The 23,641-nt window shown below is 45.9% G+C and overlaps 1 protein-coding gene across 1 annotated transcript; it reads left to right on the top strand.

Annotated features, from left to right (window-relative positions):
• Positions 1-343: 343 nt before the first annotated feature.
• On the top strand, positions 344-23,294 carry LOC144827094 (secreted Ly-6/uPAR-related protein 1-like). The gene is made up of 3 exons (XM_078685538.1): positions 344-477; positions 4,025-4,129; positions 22,953-23,294. The coding sequence occupies exons 1-3, from the start codon at positions 426-428 to the stop codon at positions 23,192-23,194; spliced, it is 399 nt and encodes a 132-aa protein (XP_078541664.1). The 5' UTR covers positions 344-425; the 3' UTR covers positions 23,195-23,294.
• Positions 23,295-23,641: the final 347 nt, after the last annotated feature.

Here is a 23,641-nt window from a genome sequence, read left to right as displayed (position 1 = left end):
GCTGCGAAAGGGTGTGGACGAGAGGAGAAAGTCAAGGGCAAAGGAGCAGTCTTTGTTAGAAAAATAAGTTTGCATTTATAAAAACATAAAAGCTTGAGAGGGTTCACAAAGGTTTTTGAACATCCCTGGTGCGTGCATATCCTGTACACAGTGCTCAATTGAAAGTGAAATCCTTCTGATGATTCACAGATGCCGACAATCACGCAGGGGAGGGGAAGGATAGGTAAAACCAGAGAATAGAAATGTATGTGTATAAATCCTGGTGAGGCTCACCTGTTCCCCTCCTATACTTAGTAATCACATCTGTTCTTCTCGTCCAGCTGCGCCCATAGCAAACAAAAGCAAGGCGTAGTTAAGTCCGTTGCATAAATACCCTTGGACAGTCAGAGTCACCATTTGACGCGCTTGCAGAGCAAACTGAAGACATGGAGACTATTATCATCACTCTTCTGGCTGCTTCACTGTTTGTGGGGCCAGGTAAGATGGTTTCCACCTCCGTCAAAACAAAGCCATAATCTTCATTGTGGTAGGTACTCGGCTCTGCAGTCTGGAATGTCCCTGATTACCATTTGAAACAACTTTTGGGTTTATCTGTTTGCAGTGTTTATTTATTGTGTCATCACACCCACCCAGCCCTTTGCATGTTAACTCCTTAAGTTTCCCACTAAACTCCTTAAATATAACCATTGGGGCATATTTACTAGAAACTAGGGGAGTTATGTGTTATGCCAAAATTGGTAATGTCCCACTCTGTCAGTTTCAAATTGCAGGCATGCAACATATTTACAAGAATGTGGCACACTCCTGCATTTCTCCTAGCGCTGGCGCTAAAGAAGCTCCCTAGCGCCAGCACATGCACCCTTCCATCCTGTTGCAAGGGTGCCTGCGCTTCAGGGGTGATTGTTTATGCGCAGGAAGGGACACCTTCCTGCACATAAACAATCTTTACAGGTGATCTGCTGTTTCTAAGAGCAAAATACGAGGAGAAATTAAACATTTCTCCTCATGTCTCTTGCTGAAGACCAGGTATTCCCTGGTGATATTATTGGCGCTGCCCCATACCTTGTAAATACGGTGCAGCATCAAATAGCAATCAGTGTTCCGGCGGAACTCCCACTGCAACATCCATTGCATGCGACTTTTCACGCTATAGGGGCATTATTTAGAAGGCAGTGTTAAGCCACCTTCAGTGGCTTAACGTCGTAACTAAGGGGAAGGACTTAACCTTAATGTCACCAAAAAAGCAGAGAAAGTGACATTCTGGTGGTGTTAACTCCTTGAAAATATGCTCGTGGGTGTTTTACCTGAAAACTGTTATAGGCTGATTATCTTTTGCTGGAAATATCCAGTAATGCGACATGAAAAAATGCTTTATAGTTATTCATTAATTCTTTCGGGGAAACTAGCTGATTTCTGGTGCACCTTATAGAAGACCCATCTTTTTGTTCTGCTGGCAATATATAGTCTTATCTCTAAACAGCCACATACGCTCTAATCAGTCCCGCAGGGACCATTTGTAAATGGTGAACTTGAATTCCAGCCGAGAATCCGAGAAGATAGCATATAGATCTCTTTGAAATCTTCTATTTGGTGTTTGCTTTTGCTCATCACACTTACTATTTAGAAAAAGTGCTTAATGTCCAAGAAGTTTTTACTCTTACATATTCCTGTTTCCTAGTTGTTTTTCGATTTATGTCTGTTTTCCACTTACCTGCGTTGTTACAAGCTATTCTGTTAGTTTCTTTTTGTGGGATACTACTCCTACAACTTCTTACTGAACCTCATATGAGTTGTCATCATTAATCGATTCTTTTCTGAATCTCCAATCCACTTTTACATCATATGTTGTTTCACGCCAGGTTTATGTACCCAATTCATAATGCATTTTCATCCTATGTTCGCCTAGTTGTACTAATTGCATGGTATGTGTTAATTGAAGCTTAGATCTCTCACTATGTAGATGTGCCTCAAAAATGATCTACTCACACTTTAACATTACATTTGAATGGTGTAATATTGATTGGGAGTACATTTCCCCCAGCAAATGTGAAAGTGGGCGGTTCAGGACAGGGTTGCCAAGCATAGCTGGTGACCCTACATACACCTGCGAGTTTGTTCTTATCCTCAAAGGTTTTCTTGACCACTATCGCAATGGATACAATCTTACATCTACACCTGTCAAAAGCAAGAGTAAATTCCCATAAATGGCAGAATGGAGGGAACGATCAGGGGGGGACAGGATCAAAAATGTTGGTGCTCTGAGAAAAGAGGTTTCTCCGCAGTAGAAATATTTTCCCTGTAAACAAATTCACCATGTCCAAGTGTGCTTTTACTACTCATGTCCACGTAAGCACATCTGGAAGCCTGATGCTTCACGGCTTCCCAGGAGCCCTCGGATTGTTGGATAACTACAAAACTTTGAAATGTGCTTCAAATGTAGAGTTAAAGTCAGTGGTGGAGATATCTCCTCCTTTTCCCATATGTTTTGCCCTTTTCTCCTTTTATTACATATCCATGCCCTCATTCATTGCTAGCTACTGATACATTAACGCCTATTCCAAATTGTGCTCTCAGAAATCTGGCATAAAAAGCGGATTTTGGTGGTTACTGCACCCAAATCTGTATGTCCTGGTATTTTTCAGCCATTTTTCTCCTGGTAAATATCAGAATGGTTGATGTCCTAAATTGTATCCAGGGGTGCAGATTTTAGTGAGTGAGATTCAATCCGCACAGGTCATTACACCGATGTGTGCAGGAAATGTCCAATATTCACCTTGGTCTACAGGAAATTATTGCCAGTATTTGAGAGTACTTATTGAAGTTCTGCATAATTAAGTCTGTTGTTGAAAATTACAGTTGTTAGAAAGACTGCTGCCTTTTTGGAAACTTTAATTGGGATACAAGACTGATTCAGTGAGTAAGCGAAAATCTTGGGGTGTGATTTGCTCACAGTTGAACTGTAAAAAAAACAGGCACCATTAAATGAAATGGAGGATGAAACATGCCAGCTGGAGGGGTGGAGAGAAGAGGATCAGAAAAAGAGATGGCTAGCAAGTAGATGGTGCCTTGTGGTCAAGGTAAAGGTGCCACACATGCCAAAGCAAAACATCAGACATCAGACATGCTAAAAAAAATAGATATGAACACTCTGATAATGAAACCCCCAAAAAGCATTCACAGTGTCAATATGTCTCTCCTGCGACACACTCCAGAGGCAGACATAATGGACTGATTTTACTTCCGCCAAAATTAAAAATTATTCTAAGATGGCTGCCGTGTATGAGATTGTAAGTCTAGCTGCCCTCTCAGAATGTTTTTATGTGACTTTTTTAAAAGTACTTGGACAAACATAGTGGATAAGGCTGGTAATATATGAGAAATTAAGCTCTCCCTGAGCACACATGTTTTTACTGACAACAAATATGATTATTAATGAATTGACCTTTTGGGCAACGTCATACTTTAGAAAACTAATCTCTACTTCACTATTCTAAGTATGAAGACCTGTGAGCAAAAAGTGCAGGTAGGAAGTCAAATCACTGTCCTGTTAGGAGTGATTTTGAAGCTTTTAACTAAGCACATAATCATCAAACTTAACATCAAATTATACAGTGTATGTTTCCACCTGCTAGACAAGTAAATGCCGCCCTTTGAGCTCACAAAGTACCTTTATAGAGACTTCATAAGTTGGTGGACATGCCATTGATAAGATTCCCCCCACAAATATATTTTTTAATTCATGGGAGTAGAGGCCTGATTTAGGTCTTGGCGGACACACGGTGATAGATATCCCGCTCACCATATAAATCCCATTATATCCTATGGGATTTATAATTTGGCAGATGGGATACTCGCCACCGTTGTGAAAGAGGAAGCCGTCCACCAAGATCTCGATCAGGCCCATAGTGTTTATCGATATGGAAATGATCCCTCACTCGCCTATGTCAAGTGAGTTTTCATGAGAAACAAATGTAATAAAAAAAATACATATAGTTGTATATATATATTGTATTTTCTTTTGCAGCTTACTCTTTGCGGTGCTACTCATGCATGGCAGCGATAAACGACAAAGACTGCGAGGACGTTGACCAGTGTGCACCACACGAACAAGTCTGCTTCACCTCAATAGGTAAGAAGGTTAACATTTTATCATCAACAGTTGGATACCAAGGGGCCCATGGAATTTGATGCTGAACCACATTTACAATGTGATGTAAACCTGAGGAAGCATCAAATCTGTATGCCTCCCTAGTTGAGGCATAACGAGAAAAATATGTTTATTTCTACTCGTTTTTTCCTCTTTTCATGTGTGCTGCATTCTAGGAGGCTTTTTTCTCTTTCCATGAGTGCTGCACAATTAATGCTTCCAGTGTCAGGCCTAAAACCTTACAAGCATTCAGAGAGACACTGGAGGCTTCCCACCAGGCCAAAGCCTCTGCCCCTTCAATACCCTGCAATGGCATCTGGTCTGGAGACATAAGACACCTGGGGCATATGTATGTATATATATATATATATATATATATATATATATATTCACTGAAAAAACCATAGGTTTCACACCGGTTATAGTTAGCTGGAAATTTTACTCGCATAAAACCATTAAAATTCCCACGTTATAGTTAGTTGGACTCGCTACAACTTGCGCGTGCAATGCACTGCTGATGACGTCACATATTACATCACTCATGACAAGAAAAAAGTAAATGCGCCTAAGGTAACCTGCTTAATATGTCATCAGGAGCTGTCAAGGGGGAATCCCAACAAAAAGTACTCCTTTGGCAACCACACCATGATCAGGCATATGCTACGCAGGCATCCAAATACCTATGCTAGGGCAGAGGTCAGGGAAACTGGCCAGAAACCCTGTCCAATCTTTTGCCAGCACCTCCCAAACTAATGTTCCCACCCCATCGGGACCGGAAGTTAGGGAGATATGCTCCACCATACAAACAAAGTTTTCCAATTTTAAAATGGTTTGTATTTTTTGTGGACAAACAATATGCAATGGAGAGCAAAGCATCACACTTATTAACCTTGCTTGGGATAACCACAAGTGCCCAAGGAAACATTGATTTTTTCCGCCTTTTTTTTTGCTCCTGTTGAGCCCTTTAGAATTCCCTACTTTTTGTTTCTCCCCTTAAAAAATACAAAAATAATATAAAACTTCAGAAAAGCCAAAAAAAATAAAAAATGTTCCAAAAAACAATAAAAAAAATATAAAACAACAAAAACAATAAAAAAACAGTTCTTTTTAGAACTACCTTCAATTTATAAAAAATAAACCTATATTTTTAAAGAATCTCTGTCAATCTTTTTTCTGCAGGGTACGCGTACCGGTACGCTCCCCGGGGCGCGTACCGGCGGTTTCCCCCGCGAAAATCGATTTTTTTTTTTTGTTTTGTCCCGCGGGACCCTTTTATGGCCCCCACATCAAACCTAGGGGGTCAGGGGGGGTGTACCCTGCCCCCTTTTGGTCATTTCCCCCTTTGTTTTTTGCCACCTCTTGTGTCTCGATCCTACCGAGACACAAGATGGCGGCCGCTGCGGACTGTTTCGAATGTTTACAGACACCCGAGAGCCAATCAGCTTTCTGTGCGCAAGTCGCGTAGCGCGCCCGGTGCGCTCCCCGGAGCGCGTACCGGGGCGCGCTTATAGATATATATATTTTTTTAAACCCAAATTACTCAAAATCCTCTGGAGCACATATCTTGAGACATAGCAAAGGCACATCGGGCTACCAGTCCCTACAATTTTGCCAAGTTTGGTGAAAATCCATTCAGCCGTTCGAGCTAAAAGTGAGTTCAACCGCCCTATGGAAATTAACATGGGGAAAACACGTTTTGGGACCCCCCTTTTATCTCAGCCCCCGATTGACGAATCCCCCTCAAACTTTCAGGGAAGGAGCGGAGAGCCGCGAGGCAAATATAAAGAAAATTTCAGGCAGATTCCTCAACCGGCGCCAAAGTTATTCCCAATAGAATGTTGTGATTTCCCTATGGAAAACAATCCTAACTATAACTACCTACTGGCGACCGCCAGTAGGTAATATATATATATATATATATATATATATATATATATATATATATATATATATATATATATATTGTAGTTTTCCTCCAAACATCCAGTAAATAACGATAGAAGAATAGCGGACCCAGAAAGTTCTTCGTGCCAGAAATATTTATTTTGAAACACCCTGCATCGCCGCCATGACGCGTTTCAGTCCCACCTGGACCTTGATCACATGACGCGTTGCGTTAGTGAAAAGCCATTTTTAAAGCACCTGTGCAACATTATTTACAACAGCTGTGCAGCAAATTCATAGATAACAAGGACAGACTACGGCAGTGTTTTCAATGAGAACATGGATGTTGAAAAGTAAAAATGTAAAATCTTTACAAATATTTACAATTCAAATATATATATATTTCCAAGGTTGTCCAACAGTTGAAAAACGCACTCCACAACAGCGGATCCACCGGATAATTTAATTGGAGGAGTCACCACAACCTCACCCGCCTTATTCTGCCTGACCGGTTTCGGAGCCCCCAGCTCCTTTCTCAGAGGCATGCATCACAAAGAACGGATTATTTTCTGGCATTTCTACAAGGCACCCTACTTCCTTGCACCATCTTCAAAATCATGAATTGACTGTGGGGCTGGAATCATTTTGAGCCCCTTTTCAGCACAACAGCGTTTGTTAATTTAATCACCACACACACGCCTGCCGCCCACCGGAGGGCAAAAAAGATGCAAAACATTTCATACTAGAAACGGTACCTAAGAAAGGAAAACAAAATGGCGGATTGGAACTTCAAGTACTAGCATGCATAGCGGGATGGTGGCTCACCTTGGATTACATCAGATTGTGAGGTAGAACTCGGTTGGGCGTGCCCACCTGGATACCTCGTGAGGCATGTTCCTCGTGGCTCGGGGAGAGGAGGGGGAGTCGGATGTATTTTCAGAGACTCAATCTCCCTCCTACCGCTTGTGATAAAGGAAATTCAGGGATTTGAGCTCATGGGCTTTTCTATCGGGACCCAAGGTGGTACGCTGATGGCCGGCCTGTTGTGTTATAGACCACCCTCGTCAACTACAGCGGCCCTTCAATCCCTGGTCGATCTGATATATGATCTTTCAAACTCCCACTCCAAGTTCCTAGTCTTGGGCGACTTTAATCTGTGGCCCTCTGGGCCCCATGATCTTGCCTTCCGAGAACTTTGCCAAGCGTGTGAGAACATTCAACTTGAACAACTTGTCCTCTCCTCTACCCACACGAAGGGGCATACACTGGACTTGGTGTTTGCGGACAAGGAACTAATCTTAGTGAAGGACATTCTAACCCAATGCTGGACTGACCACTCATTGATCCTCTTCACTGTAGCTCAGCCGGCTTTATCAAAACCAGTTAGTTCGGGGAGTACTACATTTAATCGATCATGGACTCGCCTGTTAAAGGAGATTAAGCAACCTATGTTCCTGTCCCGAACATTTGAGTTAAAGGACAGCGTAGGTGAGAGCTACGATGCCCTTTGTCAGCGAATCTTGACAACCTTGGACGAGGTAGCACCTTTACGGAAACTGAAGGACAGATCCAGAGGGACCAATGGTTGGTTCACCGAGGAACTCGGTCAGGTGAAGCTACGCTGTAAACAAGCGGAACGCACATGGAGGAAAGGGTATGCAGAGCAGGACAGGGCTGCCTATAAAGGCATCTTACTGGAATATAAGCTCCAGTTAAGAAAGGCCAAAGCCAAATTTTTGGAAGAGACATTGGCAAAGGCATCGAATAAATCACAGACCCTGTTCAAATTGGTAAAGAGCTTATCCAACCCTACATGTGCCATACCATCTCCACAGGTGTCACAGGAGCTTTGTGACTCTTTAGCCACGGCTTTTGATGACAAAATTAGGAACATTCTGAAGGGCTTTGAGGTCTCTATGCAGCCTATGCCATCTGGTTCTTGTCCCTCTGGGTCCCCTGGCCACCCGGCTTCTGAGCCAAGTATGAACAAGGAGTTTGCCTGTCAGTTGCCGAGCTTTCCAATACCCTCGTTGGAGGAGTTTTGTGCCCTGGCTAACTGTGTATCATCTGGCTCTCCTCTTGATCCCATGCCGCACAAGATCTGGAAGGCCTTCTAGGGCGAGCTGTTTCCCCCGCTCCACTCAATCTGTTGCCAATCGTTAGCTACTGCATCTGTACCAGACTGCTGGAAGTTAGCAATTGTAACACCTCTACTAAAAAAGGCTACCTTGGACCCCCTCTGTCCAGCCAATTATAGGCCTATTTCGCTGCTACCATTCGCGATAAAGATCTTAGAGAAGTGGGTTACGAGAGCCTTGGCCAACTTCCTGGAATCCAACTCCAGTCTGGATGTAGCTCAATTTGGCTTCAGACCGGGCCACGGTACTGAGACTGCTCTGGTTACCGTGTTGAATGATCTGCGAACGCGTGTCGACAGGGGCAAGTCAGCATTTTTAGTACTGCTTGACATGTCGGCCGCGTTCGACACGGTGAACCATGAGGTCCTTTTGGGCCGTCTCTGTAATGCGGGAATAACCGGCTCGGCACTAGCCTGGTTATCATCATATCTGGATAACAGACAACAGGCAGTAACACTACCACCTTTCCGTTCTGCCATACGCCAGGTGAACCAGGGTGTCCCCCAGGGGTCGGCAATAAGTCCGATTCTTTTTAATCTGTACCTCCGGCCCCTGATACAACTTATAAGGTCTTTCGGTATTCAAGTTATCAACTATGCCGATGATACCCAATTGATTTTTTCATTTGAGGGTTCAGAGGCAGTGTCGAGGGACACTTTCCATCAGTGTATGTCGGCCACAGCAGAGTGGTTGCAAGCTAACTCACTCCAATTCAATGGCGCAAAGACGGAGATATTGCACTGCTCTTCAGACCGACTCCCTCGCCCATTGCCGGAAGACTTCTGGCCTAGTTCCATCCCAGGCTCGGTGGAGGCGGCAGACTCGGCCTGCAATTTGGGAGTCATGTTCGAGTCGAACCTGCAATTGGACGTCTCGGTGAACAGGACTGTTGGGACATGTATGGGCCTGCTCCGTGCTCTACGGGAGATACTGCCGCTTCTCCCGCGGGAAGCCAGAGTAGAAGTAGTGCGTAGTACCATCCTCAGTAGGTTAGACTACTGCAACGCACTACTTCTTGGAGCCCCAAAGGTTCTGATCCTTAAATTACAAAGGGTTCAAAATATGGCGGCTAAACTAGCCCTGTCCTTGCCTCGCTCGGCTTCTTCTGCCGGAGCTCTGGCAGTCTTACATTGGTTACCGGTCCAGCAGAGGATCTCCTATAAGGCTTTATGCCTGATTTTTGGAGCTCTGCATGGTCAAGGACCAATTCCACTGCAAAATCTCTTTTCGTGGTATCAGGCTGCCAGACCTCAGCTTTCTTAGTGAAAATCCCAAAAATAAACAGAGTGAGAATGGGCGGCCGCGCCTTCAGTTTTACGGCCGCCACAATGTGGAACACTCTACCTTTAACACTGAGGAGCAGACAAAACTTGATTTTATTTAAAAGGGACCTTAAAACCTATCTCTTCCCTAGAGCAGAATAAATTGTAGACCAGATGGTGGAACTGATCTCAGCGCCAGGATACCCGCTGGGTGACAGCTGCGCTTAATAAGCATTAAAATACATACATACATACATACATACATACATACCTGAGAGACATTGCCGTGAAATGGAAAGGACCCACTGGAGGGTTGAAAGGAAGTATGCTGCCTTGTAGAAATGCCAGAAAATAATCCGTTCTTTTTGATGCATGCCTCTAAGAAAGGAGCTGGGGGCTCTGAAACCGGTCAGGCAGAATAAGGCGGGTGTGGTTGTGGTGATTCCTCCAATTAAATGATCCGGTGGATCCGCTGTTCTGGAGTGCGTTTTTCAACTGTTGGACAACCTTGGAAATATATATATACTATAAACTAACAGCAGGTGGAGCCAACTAGCATTTAACTGGGGCATCTACTTGCAGCAGCATTTCTACTCACCCTCCCATTACATTCTGGGCGCTGACGAGGCCACATGGCCGAAATGCATACGCCCGCTGAAATTGCCTTTCCAGATTAAAAAGACTTCATTTGTCCCCATTACGTGGCCTCTGCCTTTTTCTTCGAGGAAGGTTACCTGAATACTAATTTTGCACAGTGAGCCTGCGACGTGCATCAGAGGTCCCTGCACACTTTCGCGAGGTCAACGCTGGCGCTGTTCTGTCTCGGCAGAGCTTACCTTGTTCCGATGTATCGGAAAGACTGAGCCCATCACTACACGACTGGAGGAAAACAAGCGGTGTCGGAGTCACTGAACGTCGCATTGGGCGGGACACACTGCTGTTCTCGCCCCCGTGGATTATATGCCGGAAGGTGGTGATTGTGCAGTTTGGGGAGGCGAGAAGCCTCGCTGATGTGGATGGCAGCTAACGGGACACCGGGTGAGAGCTGCTCGAGGGGTCTCCTGGTTCCGCTGCTCCGCGGTGGTCCCTGCAGGAACATTGCATGCTGGGACCTGAAGTGCACTCCACCATGTAAAAACTAACAGCAGGTGGAGCCAACTAGCATTTAACTAGGGCATCTACTTGCAGCAGCATTTCTACTCACCCTCCCATTACATTCTGGGCGCTGACGAGGCCACATGGCCGAAATGCATACGCCCGCTGAAATTGCCTTTCCAGATTAAAAAGACTTAATTTGTCCCCATTACATGGCCTCTGCCTTTTTCTTCGAGGAAGGTTACCTGAATACTAATTTTGCACAGTGAGCCTGCGACGTGCATCAGAGGTCCCTGCACACTTTGGGCGAGGTCAACGCTGGCGCTGTTCTGTATCGGCAGAGCTTACCTTGTTCCGATGTATCGGAAAGACTGAGCCCATCACTACACGACTGGAGGAAAACAAGCGGTGTCGGAGTCACTGAACTTCGCATTGGGCGGGACACACTGCTGTTCTCACCCCCGTGGATTATATGCAGGAAGGTGGTGATTGTGCAGTTTGGGGACGCGAGAAGCCTCGCTGATGTGGATGGCAGCTAACGGGACACCGGGTGAGAGCTGCTCGAGGGGTCTCCTGGTTCCGCTGCTCCGCGGTGGTCCCTGCAGGAACATTGCATGCTGGGACCTGAAGTGCACTCCACCATGTAAAAACTAACAGCAGGTGGAGCCAACTAGCATTTAACTGGGGCATCTACTTGCAGCAGCATTTCTACTCACCCTCCCATTACATTCTGGGCGCTGACGAGGCCACATGGCCGAAATGCATACGCCCGCCAAAATTGCCTTTCCAGATTAAAAAGACTTCATTTGTCCCCATTACGTGGCCTCTGCCTTTTTCTTCGAGGAAGGTTACCTGAATATATATATATTTATTTATTTATTTTATTTTATTTATAGTGTTTTACATATATATTTTATTTTTTTTATATATATATATAGAACACCAATCCTGCTTTAATAAAAACGGGTCCGACACATGCTTGGAACCTCTTCAGGAAACATTTATTTGCCACCATCTAGAGAAAGAAAACCCTGGCAGACGCGTTTCGGCGTTTGCGGTAATCATTGCCAGCTTCGTGTTCAGTCTTTGTTATCTGCACGGGGCTTTAATATGCTGCTGGGTGTATTCCCATTGGATGATGAAATAATTGCCAGCTTCGTGTTCAGTCTTTGTAATCTGCACGGGGCTTTAATATGCTGCTGGGTGTATTCCCATTGGATGATGAAATAATCCAATCAGAGGCACGATGTTTCAAACCTCTGTATGCGGCATACGCAAAGGTTGCTGGTAGATGTAGTCCCCACAGTGCATTCCAATCCAAAGGCTCACTCCACCAGGACATGCAGGCCTTCCCACATCGCGAGCTCAGGTACAGTGACCGCTTCGTGCATTAAGTAATGCCCTGACTGTGTCAGCTTGTGAGTCCGCCCAATCCCGGTTTTCTGAGCATATGGCGGCAATCGTCTCCTGAAGGTGTCCCAATCAGCAGGGGTCTGCTGCTCTCTCCCCGATACCATGAGCGATGTCTTGGGCGGGGGGGCGCCGCTGTGTGCATTCAGCACGTTACACCAGGGAAGATGTCGGTCATCAGCGGAGCTCCAGAACGAGAGGTGCATCGATAATGGAGCACCGACTGCTGTAACAATATAGAACACCAATCCCGCTTTAATAAAAACGGGTCCGACACATGCTTGGAACCGCTTCAGGAAAAATGTATTTGCCACCATCTGGAGAAAGAAAACACCTGGCAGACGCGTTTTGGCGTTTGCCTTAATCATGGCCAGCTTCGTGTTTAGTCTTTGTTATCTGCACGGGGCTTTAATATGCTGCTGGGTGTATTCCCATTGGTTGATGAAATAATCCAATCAGAGGCACAATGTTTCAAACCTCTGTATCTGGCATACGCAAAGGTTGCTGGTAGATGTAGTCCCCACAGTGCGTTGCAATCGAAAGGCTCACTCCACCAGGACATGCAGGCCTTCCCACATCGCGAGCTCAGGTACGGTGACCGCTTCGTGCATTAAGTAATGCCCTGACTGTGTCAGCTTGTGAGTCCGCCCAATCCCGTTTTTCTGAGCATATGGCGGCAATCGTCTCCTGAAGGTGTCCCAATCAGGCAGGGGTCTGCTGCTCTCTCCCCGATACCATGAGCGATGTCTTGGGCGGGGGGGGGGGTGCCGCTGTGTGCATTCAGCACGTTACACCAGGGAAGATGTAGGTCATCAGCGGAGCTCCAGAACGAGAGGCGCATCGGTAATGCAGCACCGACTGCTGCAACAATATAGAACACCAATCTCGCTTTAATAAAAACGGGTCCGACACATGCTTGGAATCTCTTCAGGAAAAATGTATTTGCCACTATCTGGAGAAAGAAAACACCTGGCAGACGCGTTTCGGCGTTTGCCTTAATCATTGCCAGCTTCGTGATTAGTCTTTGTTATCTGCACGGGGCTTTAATATGCTGCTGGGTGTATTTCCATTGGATGATGAAACAATCCAATCCGAGGCACGATGTTTCAAACCTCTGTATGCGGCATACGCAAAGGTTGCTGGTAGATGTAGTCCCCACAGTGCGTTGCAATTCAAAGGCTCACTCCACCAGGACATGCAGGCCTTTCCACATCGCGAGCTCAGGTACAGTGACCGCTTCGTGCATTAAGTAATGCCCTGACTGTGTCAGCTTGTGAGTCCGCCCAATCCCGGTTTTCTGAGCATATGACGGCAATCGTCTCCTGAAATTGTCCCAATCAGCAGGGGTCTGCTGCTCTCTCCCCGATACCATGAGCGATGACTTGGGCGGGGTGGCGCCGCTGTGTGCATTCAGCACGTTACACCAGGGAAGATGTCGGTCTTCAGCGGAGCTCCAGAACAAGAGGCGCATCGGTAATGCAGCACCGACTGCTGCAACAATATAGAACACCAATCCCGCTTTAATAAAAACGGGTCCGACACATGCTTGGAACCTCTTCAGGAAAAATTTATTTGCCACCATCTGGAGAAAGAAAACACCTGGCAGACGCATTTCGGCGTTTGCCTTAATCATTGCCAGCTTCGTGTTTAGTCTTTGTTATCTGCACGGGGCTTTAATATGCTGCTGGGTGTATTCCCATTGGATGATGAAATAATCCAATCAGAGGCACGATGTTTCAAACCTCTGTATGCGGCATACGCAAAGGTTGCTGGTAGATGTAGTCCCCACAGTGCATTCCAATCCAAAGGCTCACTCCACCAGGACATGCAGGCCTTCCCACATCGCGAGCTCAGGTACAGTGACCGCTTCGTGCATTAAGTAATGCCCTGACTGTGTCAGCTTGTGAGTCCGCCCAATCCCGGTTTTCTGAGCATATGGCGGCAATCGTCTCCTGAAGGTGTCCCAATCAGCAGGGGTCTGCTGCTCTCTCCCCGATACCATGAGCGATGTCTTGGGCGGGGGGGCGCCGCTGTGTGCATTCAGCACGTTACACCAGGGAAGATGTCGGTCATCAGCGGAGCTCCAGAACGAGAGGCGCATCGATAATGGAGCACCGACTGCTGTAACAATATAGAACACCAATCCCGCTTTAATAAAAACGGGTCCGACACATGCTTGGAACCTCTTCAGGAAAAATGTATTTGCCACCATCTGGAGAAAGAAAACACCTGGCAGACGCGTTTCGGCGTTTGCCTTAATCATTGCCAGCTTTGTGTTTAGTCTTTGTTATCTGCACGGGGCTTTAATATGCTGCTGGGTGTATTCCCATTGGTTGATGAAATAATCCAATCAGAGGCACAATGTTTCAAACCTCTGTATGTGGCATACGCAAAGGTTGCTGGTAGATGTAGTCCCCACAGTGCGTTGCAATTCAAAGGCTCACTCCACCAGGACATGCAGGCCTTCCCACATTGCGAGCTCAGGTACGGTGACCGCTTCGTGCATTAAGTAATGCCCTGACTGTGTCAGCTTGTGAGTCCGCCCAATCCCGGTTTTCTGAGCATATGGCGGCAATCATCTCCTGAAGGTGTCCCAATCAGCAGGGGTCTGCTGCTCTCTCCCCGATTCCATGAGCGATGTCTTGGGCGGGGGGCGCCACTGTGTGTATTCAGCACGTTACACCAGGGAAGATGTCGGTCATCAGCGGAGCTCCAGAACGAGAGGCGCATCGGTAATGCAGCACCGACTGCTGCAACAATATAAAACACCAATCCCGCTTTAATAAAAACGGGTCCGACACATGCTTGGAACCTCTTCAGGAAAAATGTATTTGCCACCATCTGGAGAAAGAAAACGGTCATCGGTCATATCGGATATCGGTCATCAGCGGAGCTCCAGAACGAGAGGCGCATCGGTAATGCAGCACCGACTGCTGCAACAACAATAACAATATAGAACACCAATCCCGCTTTAATAAAAACGGGTCCGACACATGCTTGGAACCTCTTCAGGAAAAATTTATTTTCCACCATCTGGAGAAAGAAAACACCTGGCAGACGCGTTTCGGCGTTTGCCTTAATCATTGCCAGCTTTGTGTTTAGTCTTTGTTATCTGCACGGGGCTTTAATATGCTGCTGGGTGTATTCCCATTGGATGATGAAATAACCAATCAGAGGCACGATGTTTCAAACCTCTGTATGCGGCATACGCAAAGGTTGCTGGTAGATGTAGTCCCCACAGTGCGTTACAATCCAAAGGCTCACTCAACCAGGACATGCAGGCCTTCCCACATCGCGAGCTCAGGTACAGTGACCACTTTGTGCATTAAGTAATGCCCTGACTGTGTCAGCTTGTGAGTCCGCCCAATCCCGGTTTTCTGAGCATATGGCGGCAATCGTCTCCTGAAGGTGTCCCAATCAGCAGGGGTCTGCTGCTCTCTCCCCGATACCATGAGCGATGTCTTGGGCGGGGGGGCGCCGCTGTGTGCATTCAGCACGTTACACCAGGGAAGATATCGGTCATCAGCGGAGCTCCAGAACGAGAGGCGCATCGGTAATGCAGCACCGACTGCTGCAACAATATAGAACACCAATCCCGCTTTAATAAAAACGGGTCCGACACATGCTTGGAGCCTCTTCAGGAAAAATTTATTTTCCACCATCTGGAGAAAGAAAACACCTGGCAGACGCGTTTATATATATATATATATATACAACCAAAGAGTTCCTTGTTATGTAAGATGCCTCACCACAGGTAAATATTCGCCACCTCAGTTTTATTGCAGGAAGCAGCAGCGTGAATGCAACCATGCCCACAAGGTACAAACTCCAGACCCAACGTGTTTCGTAGTTACTTCATCAGGGGCTTAGGAGAAGGGAGCAACAGCAGGGCAATTTCGGCGGCATCATTATATGTTCACAAACACCCCGCCTCAATGGGTGTGGCCTGAACTCAGGCCTGCTGGTATTTGTAGTGTCACCAATATTCTCGAGTGAGCTGCCTGCTGCTTACTGTCCCAAATTAAACATTATTAACATCTCAGTGGATCGTGGTGTCAGGTCACAGTTTAAGGCTCCCGCCTGTATTCCTCAAAAAACGGCACCAGTGTCTTGCGCAAACCCGCCATTTGACGGGCTTGCAGAAATGCTGTAAACAGCATTGGGGCATCTTCCGCGACTCAGGATAGCCGCTACAAAACCAACCAAAGAGTTCCTTGTTATGGAAGACGCCTCACCACAGGTAAATATTGGCCACCTCAGTTTTATTGCAGGAAGCAGCAGCATGAATGCAACCATGCCCACAAGGTACAAACTCCAGACCCAACGCGTTTCATAGTTACTTCATCAGGGGCTTAGGAGAAGGCAGCAACAGCAGGGCAATTTCGGAGGCATCATTATATGTTCACAAACACCGCGCCTCAATGGGTGTGGCCTGAACTCAGACCTGCCGTTATTTGTAGTGTCACCATTATTCTCGAGTGAGCTGCCTGCTGCTTACTGTCCCAAATTAAACATTATTAACATCTCATTGGATCATTGTGTCAGGTCACAGTTCATGGCTCCCGCCTGTATTCCCCAAAAAACGGCGCCAGTGTCTTGCGCAAACCCGCCGTTTGACGGGCTTGCAGAAATGCTGTAAACAGCATTGGGGCATCTTCCGCGACTCAGGATAGCCGCTACAAAACCAACCAAAGAGTTCCTTGTTATGGAAGACGCCTCACCACAGGTAAATATTCACCACCTCAGTTTTATTGCAGGAAGCAGCAGCGTGAATGCAACCATGCCCACGCACTCGCAGGAGGTAAACGTGTCCCCAGTTCTTATTTATTTAATCAACAAAGCAACTCCAAGGTCATAAAAACCGATGCGTTTCGTTATCCCCTGATAACTAGCTCATGGTTACAACCCAAAGGTTTGATTACACCCATTAAAATAATTCAAAATACACCATGTGACTTGTGATCTCATCCTCACGCTATTTCTGCAAGAAATTGTGGTACTTGTAGGTAAAAGTAGTATGTGTGTAATTTAGCGAAGTGAAAAACGTACATCTTAGTTGTAAAATGACAAATAAAATCATTTAGATTTATATATATCTCTGTCAAATGTTGTTTCGAACCGAAGGTTGTTTCACTATTTATTACGGCCACAAAGTTTTCAGTTCCCCTCCTTTTCTCATTACTGTAACATGAGATTTGGTTAATATAGTTACTAGGACATCCTTATTTTAAACGGAAGGGATTCGCTCAGCTTATATTGGATCCAATATTTGGTACCTGTGGGGCTTCAGGGGGGGTCTCAAACAGATCCACACACACGGGTTGTCGGGGTAGTGCAGGTTTTTTTATTTGATAAAGTCTGCGTTTCTGTACAGGCACCCGGTAAAAGGGTAGGGGTTGTTCTGCCTCCTCCGTCGTGGTTCTTCCCCCTCCGGAGCGTCGATCCCAATGCCTCCTGGGAGTTGTAGGCCTTTTATCCGCCGTCTCGTTGTCCTCGACGTGCCGGTGTGGGAAAAAGAAAAGAAAACCCGTCTCAGTACAAGAGTCCGGTAATACACTTCGTGTGGGGGAAAGGGGGTGAGGGGAACACACGTGCCCGCTGATACCCCTGCTCAGTGACGTGATCCCTTGTGCTCAGTAAACAACAACAAGGGTGTGTAGCTGAGGTTTCGTGTATTAAGGGGGCTTCCCTCGCCTGATGCCTGCCCACCCTGTGAACTTGGACCGTACCTGGTCGAGCCACACTTCCGTATTAGTGTGGCTGGGCGATGCGCGTTCCACAGAGCCTCCTGGCTTATTGCGGTAGCCGCCCTCAGCGTTGTCCACCGGTCCGGTCGTCGCCTTCTCCCCTGGAGTCTCTTCGTAGCTCCGTTCCGCCTCTGCTTCTCTCCCCGTCTTCCTCCGAGGTCGCGCTGGTCTTCCCTCGTAGGTCCTCCGGTGTTCCTCTGCTTCCTCCGCTTCCGTGCTGCTCTCTCCGTCCTCCTCTTCCTCGATTCTCAGTCTTTCCTCCGCCCTCCGTTCGTCTTCCTCCTCCGTCCACTCCGCTCCGCTGTCTCTCCACTCACGCCACCAGTCTCCTACTCCGCCTCCGGGTGTCTCGCACACCTGGCTTGATTCAGGGATGGGTTTTACCTCTTCGGGGAGGGCGTGCCGCCATTCAGGATCCGCCCCCTTAAAGGTGTAAGCCTGTCGATCCTCCGCATCGGACCGTCGTCGTACGTCTTCAGGTGTACTCCACGCCTCTGTATGCTGGACGAAAAGGGCAGAAACATTAATAGGCATACCAGGGGGCCCCTCATCCGGGTCCCCCACGTCACAGTACCTCACATGTTATTTATTGCGTCTCAGCAGTTCATGCGGAAACCCCATAAGACATGGCGGTACGAAACCTACCCTATTCAACCCTCCAGTGGGTGATAATTCTGTTGGAGACTACTTCTCTATTAAGAGTAGCCGCTGGGATACTATTTGCAAATGTATTCAATATTTTGCCCTCCAGTGGGCACTTGAACTATATTTGTTTTGATATATTCCAATCTTATTATAGTCTCCAACCTCAAGAATATATGTTTTGCATTATTAGGAAATACTTTTTTGAGTACCATTAGTTGGAATTAGCCTCCTGAATATAATTGGACCTCAAAGCTTTTTGTAACTTGTGGCTTATCATAAAACAACAGAAAAATCGATATTAAACATTTTCGCTGCCACATACACAATAGGCCATCTCTGTACCACATATTTCTCTTTACGAACAGGATGATAAAGACAATGCGGTGAGAGAAAACACTTTCCCCTTAAAGATGTACGTAGAGTTCCTCACTTTGATTAAGACCCCACGGTTTAAAGTTCTGAAGTTCAAGATTTGTCGGGATTCTCTCCGTCTTAATTTCTTTTACGGATCTCCACCTCTCTCATTAGTAGAAATCGTTTCAAGGGCGTAAAAACGCAAAGCTTTCCAATCTCCTCCATGATTTGCTTCCATGTGTTTTGCAACTGTGTTGCTCCTGTCACAATTCACAGTGGCTCGCACATGTTCGAGTATTCTTTTTTTCAACTCGCATTTCGTACTTCCAATGCATTTTAATGCACATGGGCATTCAATTACATAAACAACAAATTGACTCTTGCATGTAATTAACTCTTTGATCTACCACATTTTGTTATTTGGCAAGGTTACTGTGGTTGTGTTTTTGGCAATTTGACAAACTTTACATGTCTGGCATTTTATAAATCCTCTTGTCTTCAACCACTGTGTTCCTTTCTATTTTCCTGACCCTTGATGATGGCTATGTACCAATTTTTCGCTTAAGTTTTGTGCACGGCAGAAGGTGACATTGGGGTGTTTGGCCATCATTTTCCCTACCGTGGGGTCAAGTTGTAATAACTTCCAATTTTTCCTTAAGATTTTCACAATCTGTTTGGATTCTCTGGTGTAGTCCAGAATTAATCTCACTGGATCCCCAGTTTTGTGTTCCTCATTTGGTATCTGACTTTTAACTTGTAATGTTTCCTCTCGTTTTTTATCATTTGCTCTTTGCCAGCCTAGTTTGATGATATGGTCCTTGTAGCCACGTTGTCTAAATCTTCCGACCGCGTGAATGCATGAGAACTTCCAAAATGTATTTCGGTCACTCGACAGTAAAATTGCAATGTACAATATAACTCTTGCTTATAATGTTAAAATATGAGTCGGGCAATGATTACATAGCAAAGACCCCTAAGTTGTAAAGAGCAGTTCAACTCATACAGTCAGAGTTATAGTTCGAAAAGAAATGTAAAACTATTGAAAGGAAAAAAAACATATCATAGGCATCACATTTCTAGGTAGAAATGTGAGATTCAACTCAATCATAAAAATTATAAATTGTTAAAAAATCAAATCTTCAAAGAGGTCCATTGTGATGCCAACCAGAAAATGATATGCAGCCAACGCAGATCTTGCGGTGTCCATGATAAGATGCAAAACAGCGGAGACATCTAGTTATTGCAAAGCAGGAAAGGTAAGCTACTTCTCTCCACCCTCAACCTCGCTCTGCTTGCAGAAGCATCCTCCTGAGGGGGCTCCAAGAGTTTATCAATCAGGGTATCAAGAGTTCAAAGTTGAAGGAGTCAAGAGGCCCCAACAGGTTTCCAGCCGAGTCCCAGGGCCCAATTGCCTACAAAACCTTGTCCAAGGAGCACCCCCCCCAGCTGTACTTAGGAAAATTTGAACTTCCACTCAGCCCAGGAGCGGGAGAGATTGTAGGGGTAGAAAGCTCTAAAACTCAGCCCCACCCGCAGGCTTCTGCAGAAGGCCCAGATCGACCTCCCCCGGGCGCCTCTCACCTAACTGTCTTCCACACTGTCTTACACTCTGTGGATGCCAATCTGACAGGGTGAGGCCGCTGCACAGCTCCCAAACCTTCAGTTGCATGGGGCATCTCCCGGACAGGAAGGGGAGCTGTGCACCAGGGACGCACACCCGCCGTGATGGACCAGTGGCACCTGGGCTCACCACTAGGCCTCAGCATGCACTCTCACCACCGCTCCACACCAAGTCCACCGTCAGGAGCTCCGATCTGCCCCTGGAGATAAGGAGGCCAATGGCGACCAGGACGCAGCACTAAGCAAGCACAGCCTCCTCCAGGGAGGCCCAGTCCCCAGCCCACTCACGCGGCTCGGACTCTGTAGCAGCTTCGAACGTGGCACGTCGGGTGGCTTTGTATGTAGCCGCCATCAGGGCCGAAGTGGTGGCTACAGTCCGGTATCATCGACGGAGGAGGAACCAGTGCTCTGGATGGGACGGGTGTAGTGGAGCGGTCTGGGGACTCTGCGACCCTTCAGTACCTTGATCTTTAGGCCTCTGACTCTCCCAGGACTCGCACCAACCCCAGAGAAAAAGCAGGCAGAATGCTGGTGAATCTGGGCTCAAGCTCTGGCCATCTCTGCCCCCGAGGGAGCTCCAGGGTAGCAGCATGCTGGTACGGGCTCAAACCAAGGCTGTAGGGCTCTGGGTAACTAGGCCCCACAGGGGGAGCAGGACTGGGCCCGACAGCTGGGAGCAGAGAGACCAAAAATAAATCTCAGCTGTCTGCCATCTTGGCCACGTCCAACACATATGTTAACATATACTTATATTATAATGCTAACATGCATCGGTGGGTGTAGTGTTTTGTTATTTATCTACTCAATTTGCTAAAACACGACAGATGAACATGCACAAATGCACATCTAAGAATTAAATAAATGTGGAAATATACCATTTTACGACTTCATTTATTCTCAAAACACAAAATAAATATGGATAAATGCCAACAAAATGGACAAAAAATAAATATGGATAAATACAGATGTAAATGTTAAAGAAATACATATCATAAAACCATGAGCCCTATCTATAACTATCACTGGGATTCAAGCATCTTTGAATGCAGTTAATCACCATATTGTACTTAGTATTTGAAATGGAGAGAATTTAGAATTTCAGAGAATTTGTGAAAATATCGATTGAGACATAATTAAAATTATGGGACCCACTAGTGGAATCATGTCCCTGTGATTTCCAAATTTCTTGGTAAAGGTATGGAATGATTCATGATTGAGTAAAGATAAGAAGTGCACCAGGACAAGTAGGTTGTTCTGCAGTTGTTCGTTGTAAATCAAATTCAGAATCTAGTTAAGTACTAGCTGTGAAATGATAAAGAAGCTTTTGTTATGCACAGGCTGTGCACAACAAAAGTTTCTTTATCATGATCGTTCATAACCTCAAATACATTTTGAAGAAATCAAGAGAAGATACAAGTTTCCAACCTCATTTCACAGCTAGTACTTAACTAGATTCTGTATTTGATTTACAATGAACATCTACAGAACAACCTACTTGTCCTGGTGCACTTATGTTTCTGAACTAATGGGTAAGGGGTTTCTCATTTCCAAGCGGTACCCAAATTATCTACAATGATAAACAGGCTGGCAAAAAAAACTGAACCATTAAACCTTCTAGATTTTTGCATATGTGGTTGAGTAAAGCCAGTGGCCACTAGTAGGGAATAAGGTGGCGGGATGGCAGGGGAAGGTGAGGGGGTTAGGAAAAGAATAAAAAAAAGAAGACGTACCTGCTGGTTGTCGTCCCTAGCCGCCGGCTCTCCTCTAGCACGAACCTGGAAGCACATAGGCTCCCAGACTCCCCTGGGCAATCACGACGTTGTGTTACAAAGGCGTTGTGATTGGTCTGAGTGCAGTGGTTCAGGCTCTCAGAGAGGGACTGGCAGGCTGTGCATGTTCTCCACCCAGGCTGTGTAATAGAGGTGGTGGAGAACATGCAAAGTGAGCATGACCGTTTAGCATGGCCGAGACGGTTGGCCAAACCATCATGCGCACTTATGGTGCAGCAACTACATCTCCTCCTCCCTCTGAGTCACAGGAGCCCGGCCAGCCCGCACTAACCTGGCTCCACCTGCAGTACAAAAAATAAAATGTTAATGTTCCGTTATCATCATTTAATTTTTTCCTTTGCACTGCTTTAAAGCAGTGGGTGGCTCTCCTCCGCCTTAGCGGAGGAGCAGCAGCTGAGTGAAGAACATTTACCAGTTTTAGAGCAAAATCTCTTATTAAATGATTCTGGGAGTTCCAGTGACACCTGTGGCAACCTTCTATAAGAACATGCACGGGGGCGAAGAACAGATACCCCAGTGATTCAAAACACCCTGCTTCTTCTTGGACTAGTGGCCATGTGCAAAGACAGATTTTACATTTTTCCTCCATGTCAAACTGTTTTCTTTCAGTAGTGTTAATTGTTCCAATAGATTACTATTTGATCATGACAAAAATTGCTTTTCAAACCTACATGCTTAAGATAAAATTGAATCTAGGTCCCAGCTGAGTTGTTCATCCAACCAATCACATAATGCCATAGTCTTCTCAATTGTCCATATAGACAGAGAAATCCTATTGATACACTTTCATACATATTGCATAAATTGTATTAGTGGTCTGGAGTTGGGTGTACTAATTATGGAACCTTTCTTCGTTTCAGTGGATCTTTTTGACATTCCTGTGGTCACGAAGATGTGCGCCCCATCGTGCGATATACCAGACCCTGATGGAGCTTCCACGAACGGCACCCAGGATTGCTGCAGCGAGGATCTGTGCAATGACCTGAGCATTGGCGACAACTTTGACTTCGGCAGCGGGGCGAGTAGTGTCAAAATCAGCTCCATAGCTGGGGCCATTTCGGTGTGCGTTGCCATCAGCGCCCTGCTAAAGCTTGAGCTATAATATGGAAAAAATTGCCTGTGGGTGCACAGCTTTGTCAATGTCAATGAAGCCTCTTCACAAAACTCATCACAGAGAATTTTAAGCATTGTTTCATTTTACAAAAGACCTCAATGCATATTCATATTACTTTAGTACCGAAAATTAGAGTAATTTTAAAGCACGAAAGAGCAATAAGTTGTTGAGTGACTTTGGAAATTAAAAGTGATTTGTAGTCCAATAAAATGAATCGGTAACAACTCTTAGTTCTGATTCTTGATTTGCTGCTGTCCAGTGGCTCTGGTAGAGTGCTTGTATGTAATGCAATTTTACAGCACTATTTCAGTTGAAGAGCAACAGTGCTTCACATTAGTGTTTGATTGTGAGAAAATTCACGAGTGTTGGAAAGTACCATCTCTTGTGTGGTATTCCCCCAAATATTTGCCTTCTTTATTTGAATCACTTATGTTG

The sequence above is a fragment of the Lissotriton helveticus genome, chromosome 4_1 (assembly GCF_964261635.1).
Source record: "Lissotriton helveticus chromosome 4_1, aLisHel1.1, whole genome shotgun sequence".
Lineage (NCBI taxonomy): Eukaryota > Metazoa > Chordata > Amphibia > Caudata > Salamandridae > Lissotriton > Lissotriton helveticus.
Note: the sequence above shows the minus strand (reverse complement) of the source record. Positions and strands in the feature narration are given on the sequence as shown.

Excerpts from the sequence above, each read along its gene's own strand:
- LOC144827094 (XM_078685538.1), top strand. The coding sequence starts at position 426 with ATGGAGACTATTATCATCACTCTTCTGGCTGCTTCACTGTTTGTGGGG. Across the intron at positions 478-4,024 it reads TTCACTGTTTGTGGGGCCAG|CTTACTCTTTGCGGTGCTAC; the intron begins GTAAGATGGTTT and ends TTTCTTTTGCAG. Across the intron at positions 4,130-22,952 it reads AGTCTGCTTCACCTCAATAG|TGGATCTTTTTGACATTCCT; the intron begins GTAAGAAGGTTA and ends TCTTCGTTTCAG.